This window comes from Nannospalax galili, unplaced genomic scaffold, assembly GCF_000622305.1.
Source record: "Nannospalax galili isolate Female #2095 unplaced genomic scaffold, S.galili_v1.0 scaffold1055, whole genome shotgun sequence".
Classification (NCBI taxonomy): domain Eukaryota; kingdom Metazoa; phylum Chordata; class Mammalia; order Rodentia; family Spalacidae; genus Nannospalax; species Nannospalax galili.
This window is the reverse complement of record NW_008337140.1, coordinates 229,828-242,162: the sequence shown is the minus strand read 5'-3', so window position 1 is coordinate 242,162 and position 12,335 is coordinate 229,828. Positions and strand designations below refer to the sequence as shown.

General features: G+C 35.5%; 1 protein-coding gene across 7 annotated transcripts in view; it reads right to left on the bottom strand.

Annotated features, from left to right (window-relative positions):
• Positions 1-12,335, bottom strand: part of Zmym4 (zinc finger MYM-type containing 4) — a 119,375-nt gene that overhangs the window by 38,442 nt on the left and 68,598 nt on the right. For 6 of the 7 annotated variants that reach the window (XM_008832105.3, XM_029563116.1, XM_029563119.1 and 3 more), the window contains 9 exons: positions 11,041-11,215; positions 10,719-10,931; positions 6,716-6,866; positions 5,916-6,031; positions 5,252-5,527; positions 4,468-4,618; positions 2,901-3,073; positions 1,388-1,538; positions 61-201 (listed from right to left, as the gene is read on the bottom strand). In XM_008832105.3, the coding sequence (XP_008830327.1) occupies positions 61-201; positions 1,388-1,538; positions 2,901-3,073; positions 4,468-4,618; positions 5,252-5,527; positions 5,916-6,031; positions 6,716-6,866; positions 10,719-10,931; positions 11,041-11,215 (1,547 nt within the window). The remainder of the gene's footprint in view (positions 1-60; positions 202-1,387; positions 1,539-2,900; positions 3,074-4,467; positions 4,619-5,251; positions 5,528-5,915; positions 6,032-6,715; positions 6,867-10,718; positions 10,932-11,040; positions 11,216-12,335) is intronic. The other variant, XM_029563118.1, reaches the window with a different exon arrangement.

Below are 12,335 nucleotides of genomic sequence, written 5' to 3'. Positions count from 1 at the left end.
ATATTAGATATGATTTCTCACTCAAAATGGTGAGAAAAATACTTTGAAATCAAGCTATACCTTGTAAGACACTGTTAGAATTTGCTGTGGGCTGAGCAGCGGGAGTACTTGCCAAAGACACCACATTAGCAATAACTGGAGTTGAATCTTTTCTGTGTGATGGGGGCCCGGCAGAAGCAGCTTGAACCATGGAAATACTTGCTGGTTAAAATAAAAACAAAGGAAGTTCATGTAATGCATATGTTCTTACATAGAAATCGACATCTCAAGCAGGCTAATCAATGTTCTCAGTATTGAGTAATATATTTTAGAACAGAGTCAACTTTACAAATAACTGGATTTTAATTTCATTGCTTCTTGGGGTTTCTTTGGTCTAAAATCGAAGGTAGTAGCTTTTCTTAAAAGTTTAACTTGAGTCGGGTATGGTGGTGCATGCCTATAAATCCCAGCACTTGGGAGACAGAGGCAGGTGGATCTCTGTGAGTTCAAGACCAGCCTGGTCTACAAAATGAGTTCTAGGCCAGCTGGAGCTATAGGGAGACCCTGAGGCACAATTCTAAACAAAGATCACAAAAGAGATTAAATAGAAATTTAAGATGTTTCTTAAACCTTCCTTCAGATTTAAAGGTTTCTTTGTTTTATTTAATTTTATTTATTATTTTTATTTTATGTGTATTTGTGTATTGCTTGGTCCAGTCCCTTAAAGGTTTAAGTTTCTGGAGTAGGCTCTTATAGTTATTGCTTCTATTTATGTTTTTAGCAAACTTAGACTATTCTAGACTTTAGGATAGAACTACTTGTGTTTGCACACCATAAAGTTTCCAAGATTATACATTGTAAATATGTATATAATTGACTGACTGATGGAGACAGGATCAAACAATGCTGTCCAAGCTGAATTTGAACTTTGTATGTGGCTCATGCCTTAGCAGGATTAAAGGTATGCACCACCATGCCTGGCTATATACGGTATATTTCAAAGGTCCTATGATTTAGTCTTTAATGTCTTTTGTTATAAGCAGTCTGAAATCTATTATGGAAGCCAAGGTATACTCAAAATTATAAAACAGTAACTGTCATTTTTTTTTCCCCCAGAGAGTTCAGCCATTATTTTTTGGTTGAGTTAATATTCTCAGAGAAAGTTAAAACAACGACAAAAATTCATTTGTCTGGCTTTAAGGTATTCAATAAAAGGATTACAATATTATAAAAGAAAATAAAAGGATTTAAATATTAATGGTATTTGAATACAGTAAGATTTACATTTCATTATTTATACATTGCTTATATATAAATTATTTGTAATTATTTACACATTCTAATCTGTACAGGAAAAGTGGCTAGCTTCTGCCACTGCCCAAAAACTTCATTATTTTTTAAATTTTACCTGTATTGTTTTGTGAAGGTGGGTCACATACACTTTGCTGATGGCAGAACATCAAGATGCAAAGCAGGTTACAAAAGTGTTTTATTTCACCTCTCCATTTCAAAGATTCACTAAGTTTACCCTGTCGCTTGCAACCATCACATTTGGCCATCTGAAATGGAAATTAAAAGCAGTAGAGAAACAAATTATCTGTAGTCTAACAACAACAACAACAACAAAAACCCCACAAAAATTAACTTCAGGATGAAAATCATAAAACTGAAGGCTAACTGTCCTAAAATGGTAAATATCTATCAAGTAATGATTTAAAAAAAAAAACTGGTAGGGCTGGAGAGATGGCTCAGTGATTAAGAGCACTCACTGGCTATTATTGCAGAGAACCTGGGTTCAATTCCCAGTACCCACAGGGTGCCTAACTGTCAGAACTCCAGTTCCAGGAGATGTGGCGCCCTCTTCTGGCCTCTGAAGGCTTTGAATACACAGGTGCACTTACATACATTCAGGCAAAACACTCATACATAAAATTAAAAAAATTTTTTTTGGTGTTTGTATGTCTGGTGCATGTAACATGTAAGTGGATGCACATGAAGTGGAGGAGTCCTTACCCAACTGACTTTATCTTATTCACTGAGACACGGTCTCTCAACTGAATCAAGAGCTTGTTGACTGGGATAGTTGAGCTAAGCCAATGCGCTCATTGCTTCTGTCTTTATCTTCCAAGCACTGTAATTACAGGTGTGCAAGTAGACCCAACAGACTTTTATGTGGCTGCTGAGGATCCTAATTCCAGAGCCCACATTTGTACAGCAATTGCTTTACTCAGACCCATTTTCCAGGCCCTACCAATGATTTTTAAAAATCATTTTTTAAAAACCAAGTCATGGGGCAAGAGAGATGGCTCAGCAGTTAAGAGCACTAACTGCTCTTGCGGAGGACCTGGGTTCGATTCCCAGCACCCACATGGTGGCTACGAACCGTCCTTAACTCCAGTCCCAGGGGAATCCGAAGCCCTCTTCTGACCTTTGCAGCACTGCACGACATGGGTGTACTCACATACATGCAGGCAATATACTCATACACATAAAAATAATAAAATATTTTTTTAAAAAAAGAGAAACAACTCCCATAAAGTTGTCCTCTGATTTCCACATATGCACACACACCATTAGCATGCATGCATCTATGTACACATGCTTACACACCCATATTAGCACAAAGTTTTAAAGAAATTTAAACGAGGCTTCTCTTCAGAACTCAGAAGACAAATTCATTTATTTAAATGATAAAATAATCAAAATATATTATAATGGAATAAGTCAGATTAGTATATTTTTTAGAAGTTAAAACTAAAAGGAATAAAACTTGAACAAGAATGAGGTCTACCTAAATGTTTTATTAATTTCTAAGAAAGAAAACGTCTAAATTTTTTAATCATTAAGTTATCCTTCACTGTACATGAAATTAAAAAAACAAAACAAAACTCCCTAAACCCAGGAATAGGAACAAATATTACCTGATAAAACAAAACTGTGTATTTAGACATGCATTCTTCACAACAGAAGTCTTCCACCTTTCCACCCAAATTATTCTGTATCAATTTGGGAGATGTTTGTAAACAATAACTGCACATTTTACAGTGACTTCCCCAGCGTTTTCCCAGGTCATGTTTATAAAGCAATTTGCAACCTAAGAAAAATCAGGAAAGATAAAAATTAGCAATGGGAAAAATAATAAATTACCTACATTTTTTGTTTTGTTTTTTTGGGACAGGGTCTTCCTGTGGGCCCAGCTGGCCTGAAATTCTATGTAGACCATCATGGCCTCAATCTCAGAAATACACCTGCCTCTGCCTCCCAAGTGCTAGAATTAAAAGTGTGTGCCACCATGACCATCTACCTACATTTTTTATTTATCTGGTCCAGCACTAAGTTTTCACACTTGGGACATAACCAAGTAGTAAAAGGCCAAGAAATCAATTTAGAGGATCGAATTAGTCCTGTTTATGTGTTCAATGAAACAAGACAGAACAAGATAGAAAATATTATAATGTGTCATGTATAGTAAGTTTTATTAATGAAACTTTTTGTCTTGTTTTTTGTTTTTGTTTTTTTGAGACAGTCTCCCAGCAGCCTCAGCTTCCTAGAACTCCCAGTGTAGACCAGGCTGGCCTCAATCTCACAGATATCCTCCTGCACCACCACAACCAGCTCCTAAAACTTAAGTTTTATTTGGAATGTGAAAATGTACTAGGTTCATAGTAGGTCACAATAGAAAATGTAATTCATTAGTGTTGTGGTCAAAAGATTTGAAAAATCAATGGCATAGAAGGATTATGTAGTTATAGAGACAAACAAAACATCCTAAACAAAATACCATCTAAATAAAGAAAAGAATTACAGCCAGGCATGGTGGTACACATATTCGTTAGTCTCAGCACTAACTAATCCCACCAACAGAGGCAGGCGAATCTCTGAGTTCAAGGCCAGCCTGGTCAGTTCAGCCAAGGCCAGTTCAGGTCAGCTGGGACTACAGGGAGACCCTGTCTCAAATGAAAACAGGACCAAGAGATCTTTAAAGTTCTCCATCAAGATGAAGATGCAAAATGTATTCCATATCACCATGTTTTGCATTGCCCTGTAAGGATCTTTCACTTCACTTTAACATTAAGGTAAAATTGAGAACTAGATCTAAAAAGCAAATTAAATGTCAGTAAACTAAAAGACTTTGTGGATGGGGCTGGAGAGATAGCTCAGCCATTAAGAACACTGACTGTTCTTGCAGAAGACCGGGGTTCAAATCCCAGCACCATATGGTGGCTAACAACTGTCTGTAACTCCAGTTCCAGGGGATCTGACAGCCTCTTCTGTCCTCCGCGGGCATTGCATGACATGGGTGCACTTACCTACATGCAGGTAATACACGCATACACAAAAAATAATAAAATATTTTAAAAAATTTTTAAAAGACCGTGGATATGTACCAAGGATAAAATAAATTTTTACAGTAACACCTTAAACCAACAACCACTTTTTGAAATAACCTCCACACTCAGTAGGTAAAATTATCTTCTGTCTTTTTACCTTCACTACAAAATGACTTGTCAGCACCTGAGAATCGTACAGTCTCCTTTACAATTTTCTCAATTTTACAATATTCACACATTGCCATTACATTATTTATTTTCTTATATTCATCAGAACAATTCTTGCCACAGAACTGAAACATTTTACCCTGTAAAGAAAGATTAAGTAATTAGACATTTGGATTACATTATGGAAATCCTCATCTTTCTTACTTTAGTAACAGCAAAATTTTCAGAGATGGAAAGCTAAAAATGCATTTATAAATAGACATTTAACCCTTACTGTTGGGGGACCCTGCTGCTAAGGTTGTAGTCCTCCATGTCTGGATAGCTCTAAGGGGCTCGGCACTGTATGGAAGGACGCCCTTTCTCAGTGGGGGCCTCCTGCTTAAAACTCCAAGGTCAGAAGGATCATGAAGCCCCACTTTTTGCTTTCACGGTCTGTATTCGTACTGAAAATCAAGATCAAGCGAGCTTTTGCCCTTCTGCTCCACAGGAGGTTTCTGTCCTCCCTGATCTCGCCTTAGGACACCTGTGTTACCGTTTGACAGGTGCACCACCCCAATCAAACTCCCCACCTGACATTGTCCCCGGAGCTGGTTGCGCCAGAAGCCAGAGCCCCTCGGGGCTGCTCCTGTCCCCCAGCCTCACTGGGCCAGTGAAAAAATGACTACAACCTTAGCAACCTGTAATTCTCAATCCTTCCACCTCCATTTCCTACATGCTAATATTATAGGTATGCACTACCATACTACCATACCAGCAATGACCCTCCATTTTACCTTATAGTCAAGAAGTTCTGGTTTTGTCGCAAAAAGACGGTTACAGTGTTGACACCTGAGTTTCACAACACTTCGTGCAAACCCAACATGCTGGGACTGGGCAGCAAGACGCTGGAGACCAGCAGCAGCAGAGCTGCTGATGGAGGTGGGAGAGACAGCAGAGGAATTCCCTCCACCTGATGACACTGTTGAACCAGTGGGGATGCTCACAATTACTTGGCCCTGAGACAAGGGCACAACTGAAGAATTCATTCCAGTTGGTTTGTTAAACAAATTCTGAATTAAACAAAACAAAAAAAACAATAGGTCAATTAACTACTTGTTCAAAAAAATAAGAATTATGCACCTATGTATGCCCAGCACAGTTTTAGGTATGTGGCAAGCTAAATTCCTTCCTTTGAACAGCTTATAACTGAATGTGGGGCAGGTCTCATTTATGCATAAAAAAAGATATTTGAAAATCTCCAAAAACAAATATTTTCCTACCTGGTAATGTGAGGTATAATAGTATCACCTAATTTTATAGGCTATAGTTAAATGACAGGCCGAACTAATAACCTAACCTAAAAAGGCTAGAATAGAAACAATCAAGGCACTAGGAAACAGTAAGTTTACATTGCTATAGTTTACTACCTGAAGAAGAGGAAGACTCCCGATGCCATACCTGAAAAGCTACCACACAACTGTAGCTGCAGAAGTTGCGTATACTTCCATCTGACATGGCTAGATGATACTGAGGGATTGCTGAGGTTTTACAACTGTTACACTGAACTTGTACACCTTAGCAAATCAAAATAAAAGCTAATGAGTAATACATATATAAATCTATGTGGGATTAAATATCATATAATAAACAAAAATTTAATTTTCAGATTAAGTTATAGGAACTGAAATGTAACTCAATCATGCCACGTCTAGACAAAAAAAAAAAATTAAAAAAAGATTTTTAATTAATTAGCCACAATCTACCTGGTAATTATAAAAATAAAAGGATCTTGAAATATATTAGGTGTGCATAAAGAAAATATTAAGGGCTGGAGAGATGGCGCAGTGGTTTAAAACACCTGATGTTCTTCCAATGGACCCAGGTTGGATTCCCAGCACCCTCATGGTGGCTAACAACCATCTGCAATGTCAGTTTCAGGAGATCTGACACCTCTTGCAGGCATTGCACACACACGGTGCACTTAGAAACATGTAGGCAAAATACATACACATAAAATAAAAATAATAATATATATTTTTAAAGGAAAATACAATAAAGGAAGTAGAAATCCTTTCAATAGGAGTGGAATGTATAATAAGTAAGAAAAGAAATGAGGCAATAGGTATATTTTACAATAAATATCTGAAATACTTTATCCTAAAATTCAACTAAATTTAGATGAAAATCTGTGCCAACAAAAAAGTATTAACTATAATTTTTCACCTACTACATTTTATAGTTTATGAAAGCAGTATTACCTGCAGAAGTAACCATTTTTACTCTGTAAGCAGATAAGCAATTAACAGAACAGAAAAGTTCTGTCTTCCCCAAACTATTGGTATTTTCAATCATTTCTGCTGAGGATCTCAATGATTTGCAAAGCGCACATGGTGTTATTTTGGCTGATTTCTATTAACAGAATAAAACAACATTCATTTTTACCAAATTCATAAAACATAATTCTCTGAAATAATTCTTTGATAATGTTTATATTTAACTCTGCTGAAATATCATTTTTAAATGTGTGGTGCTGGGAATTAGGGGCCCCACATGATATCTTTTTTTCCTTACTCATAAAATATTTTAAATCATTTTTCAAACTTTCATGATTACAATCTTCAGTAAGTTTTATAAAGTGATTCCACACATTCTTCTAAGAGTCTGAATTTGTGTTTATTACGTTATATATGTATGTAAAACTAAAGAGCTTCACAGAGCAACACATAGCATAGTAATATATGATACACTTTTAATATTTTCCATTCTATTTTATATCATTAGAAATAGCCTTACATTATAACCTAGCAATTAATTTAGGATCTATTATTTGATTATAAGCATACTTTTAGATCTGGATCAACTTAACTATTATATTCAATTCTCATCCCTAACAACATTTTAGAAATGTTGTTTTATGCATTAATATAACAAAGGGTTCATGCTTTTATACTATATTAGCCTAAAAACTTGAAAAACTGCCTATTAAAAAATGCCATATACAGCATAAAGTTTGAACTAAAGAAATGTAGTGAATATGGTAGACAATTCATTATCAAATGCTCTGCTACTAACAACATATACTGTAAGCAGTACAATGGGAGATCTTGGCTATCAGAAGCATGCAAATATAATAATCAATGAGTCTAACAGAGCATGTCAGATTTAATAGAAAATTAAGAGATTCAAAAGAAAATAATGCTAAATTCTATTACCATGGTACACATTTAGGATAACAAAGAATGCTCAAGCTATAATAAAGAGTTTTATTTGGGGGTTTTCTGTTGTTTTGAAACACAATCACAGTATGAAGCCTGAGCTACCCTGGAGCTCAATTATGTAGACCACGTTGGTGTCATACTCACAGAGATCCAACTGGCTCTGCCTCTCAAATGCTGGAATTAAAGGCCTGCACCACCATGCCTGGCCTTTTAATTAAGAGATTTTTAAAATCTATTCCCCTTTCTGTGATAAATTTGGGAAATTTGATATTAAAATAGATGCATGTTAGAATATGTCTGAATTTGGGGATATTGAAATCTCCAATTCCATTTGTCTTTCCTCCCAGATCAGGACTGTAAACAAAAACTTATTGAAAAGACTTGAGTCAAAGAGGTTTATCTTTGTGAAACTTCTGCTGATATACCTAGTCCCACAAAGTACAGATGACTGATTATGCTTTGTGTCACACTGTACCTAATAATACTTCCATCACACCACCTCTATTTATTAACTTACATGTCAGAAGACAGCCCTACCCTCAAAATAGGAACTGTATACTATTTTCTATTTAAAAATACATTAAGACAAGCTGGGCATGGTGGTACATGCCTAACTTTAATCCCAGCACTCAGGAGTCAGAGGCAGGCAGATCTTTATGAGTTCGAGGCCAGCTTGGTCTACATTGTGAGTTCCAGGCCAGCTGGGGCTACAGGGAGACCTTGTCTCAAAAAGACAATGAAGAAAGAAAATTGGCAGCAATAGCCATCTACAATGTTCTGGGTGTTCTTATTTTGTATAATCCTAAAAACAATCTGGTATTACAATTATGCTAGTAAGAAAACCAGAATCATGAAATTTAAGTCTTTTTTCCAAGGTAAAATTGTACATGAACAAAGTTTGGGAATTAAATCTGGATCAGCTTTACTATTACATTCAATTCTTGTCCCTAACACAGTACACATTTTAGTACAGGAGAAACTTAACAGGTATTATCCAAATTAAAAGTAAAGAAAAAAAGAAATTGGCTCAGCAGTTAAGAGCATAGCTGGGTTTGACTCCCAGCACTCACATGGTGGCTGACAACCATTTATAACTCAAGTTCCAGGGATCCAATGCCCTCATCTGATCTCTGCAGGCATTACATGACAAGGATGCTCCTACCTCATGCAGGCATTACATTCATAAACATAAAATAAAAATACTAACATTTTTTTAAAAAGTAAAAAAATTAAAATTAACGTTTCTATTTCTCTTCTTTTATGAAATATGACTCAATTTTTATTGCACACTTCAGTCTTTCAAACAAAGGCATGAAGATATGAGGGTTTTTTCCTTTGTGAGAGAAAAACAAGAAATATCCAACAAAGCTGAGTCCTTTTAAAGTTATTACACAGTAATAAAATATAAAGTGAAAATTGTCTACTATGTTTAAAATATAAAAATTAATTCAAAGGTTTTTTAACATATTTTTTTATTTTCTGTGAATGAGTATTTTGCTGCATATGTGTAAGTACACTGGTGCATGCAGTGTCTGAAGAGGCGAGAAGAGGCCCTCGAATCCCCTGGAACTGGAGTTAAAGACAGTTAAAGCAGCCAGTGCTCTTCACCACTGAGCCATCTCCTTAGTTCCAAAGTTTCAACACTATGAAATTTCCTAACTGATATTATTCATTGATTTTGGTAGACTACATAAAAACTCAGTTTTTTTTTTTTTTTTTCTGAGACAGGGTCTCACTGTGTAGTCAGTCCTAAGAACTCAATACGTAGGCCAGGTTGACCTTGAACTCAGAGATCCACCTGCTTGTGCCACCCAAGTGCTGGAAATAAAAGCATGTGCTACCATGCCTGGTACTATTAGTAAGAATAATCAGCAAATGTCCAAAAGCAGGGAGGCACTGTAACATTTTAAATGTGAAAAATATTTACTACCTCTTTAGGATTACCAATTATGAAACAATCAAAATTTACTGGTGAAATATGAATTCAATACTCACAAAACACAATAAAAGTTTCTTGTTATACAGAATTCTTCTGATTTCACCTCTGCAAACTTCATAATTCACAAAATTGACTCATTTTTCTTCTATTTCATGAAGAAAAAAAAAACCCTCCATTCTAATAAAATTTTTATTTTTGTATTTACAATTCTAACTATATGGCTCCCTTTGCAAGAAAAAAAGACATGCAATTTAAACCTTCTTTGTTAAAGAACAAGCATACACCCTTAGTTCCGGAACTAGGTAGGCAGAGGTAGTCAGATCTCTGAAATCAAGGCCAGCATGACAAGTTTGCTACAGGAAGACCCTGACTCAAAACAACAGTAATAACTCAAAGGAACAAGAAAACACACAAATCAAAATGTATTTCACAGACAAAAAGGTTACATACAAAAAGGTAAAGACTGCTTATTCATAAGAGATGTAAACATTTGTTTATGCTCTTGGCATCTAAAAATTATTTTTCAAAAAAAAATCAAATTTGAAATAAGGTCATAAAAAAGCCAGTAATGACAGTTCACGCAGATCATTCTAGCACTTGGGAAGTGCAGGCAGGAAAACTACAAGTTCAAGATCAACCTGTGCCATTAACAAATTATAGGCAGACATGACTATATAGTAAGACCCTATCTTAAAAAACAAACAAGTTTGGGAGGCAGAGACAGGCGGATCTCTGTGAGTTCAAGGCCAGCCTGGTCTACATAGTGAGTTCTGGGACAGCTGGGGCTACAGGAAGACCCTGTCTCAAAAAAAACAAAACAAACCCAAGCAAACAAGAAGCTAAGCCCTAAAAATATGTATTTCTTAATGCATGTACAAAAACTGGTTTTTAGAGGGCTCTATCTCAGAACATTTAATATAGACTCATTTCAGAAATGCTATTTACACCTATTAATTTAACCAAATACTAACCTCTATATCCCAAAAGTTAACTAAATGTTAATCTCTTAGTATTTCAAAAAATCATTTTAAGAATAATTTTCATGCAAAGGTTTGTATTCTCCTGAAATTAACGAAGATATAAGGATTAAATATGGTCAAGTACCTGCTTATATGAAGTGACACACATTGAGCTACAAAACTTCTTTGACTGTCCCTCAATCTGAAGCATGTGGCACTGACCAGAGCCACTGTAACAGTAACCTCCACAGTTCTCACAACAGTTCATAGTGAGGTTGTTAGCAGAGCGAAACTTAGAGAAGCAGGCATCACTGCAAAGTTTATGGACCACATTCTGGTAATTAACTTCATGTCGAATCTAAGAATTAAAAAGTAACATAAAAACAGTAAGAACAGAGAATCAAACAATGTCTCTAAACACAAACATTAGTTTCATTCTCCTCAACAGAGTAAAAAATTAAACTTACAACAGCATTCTTCTGACACATGCTGCATTTGGTCGAAATGCTATTTGTATTTATGGTAACAATAGGTTTTTTTTTCAGTTCATAGGTTGACAAACATGACTGACTGCAAAAATCTTTACTGGTGGTGGTATTTTCAAACTGGGCACTGATCACATCCTTTGGATTTAAAATGTCTCTAAAAATGGTAACAAAGATAAAATAAGAAACACAGTACATTACATTTTCCCCCTTTTGTGTTAAAACAACCAAATAATTATCAGAAAAATAAAGGACATTACAACTTAAATTTCTCTGCAAGAGGTGTATATCTGTGGTACATAAACGCATGGAGGCCATATGTCAAAGCTGAGTATGTTCCAACCTTATGTTCTGACAAAATCTCATTGAACTGAAGGCTTCCTGATTGGCAAGACTGGCTGCTGCAAGCCTGGCCTCCTCATTCCACCTTTCCCCCCAGAACTGGGTTACAGATGTTTGCTAACCATTCAGCTTTTAGGTGGGTGCTGCTAGAATACTAACAAAATTATCCTCCAAATTACCTATTTTATAGGATTTGAAATCAAGCTTTAAAATTAGAATTCTTGTATTAAAAAAACTTGTAAGTTAAATGATTAATAAAAATATATTCAGAGTGTAGATTTAAAGGGGCTGAAATAGTTATCAAATTTAAGGAAAACAGAACTGTTAATCTGAGTAGCTAACAAATTCCTAAATTAAATGCTACTACTGTATTTCTATTGATCTACAAAAATAGCAGCTTTCAAAGACAAAATGTCTTTTCTGTATCTGCAAAAGCTAAACTGAAATTCTTCCTATGGGAACTGATTCACAAATAAAACTTGCCTGATCACATGGACTATGCAGGTTAACAGTGCATATACCAAAATTGACAATTAATGAATTATTTAGCTCCTCTGAATTTAATTTGCTTTTATTTAAGTTACATCTAATTCAGCACTTTTGTAATCATGTAAGCCACAATGTACAAAACTGTGGTAAGGTCTGTGTAACAGAGAAAGGGCAGGAGAAGTCAAGGAAATGAAGAATAGATCAGACAGTAAAGTGGAGTACAAAGGAAGGTTAGTGAGAAAGGACAAAAACAAGAGAAAAGTATAATGAAAAAATGTGAAAAAGGAAAAACAGTATAGAGCGAAAGAGAAAGAAAAGCTGCAAGGAAAGCAGGTAATAAGTACTATAAGAACATAAAAGGGGAACGGAGAGAGCAAAGGGTATGAAGGGTGAAATAAATGAATGTAGCTGTATAAATAGTAGAGTAATAATCATGGGCTAAAAAT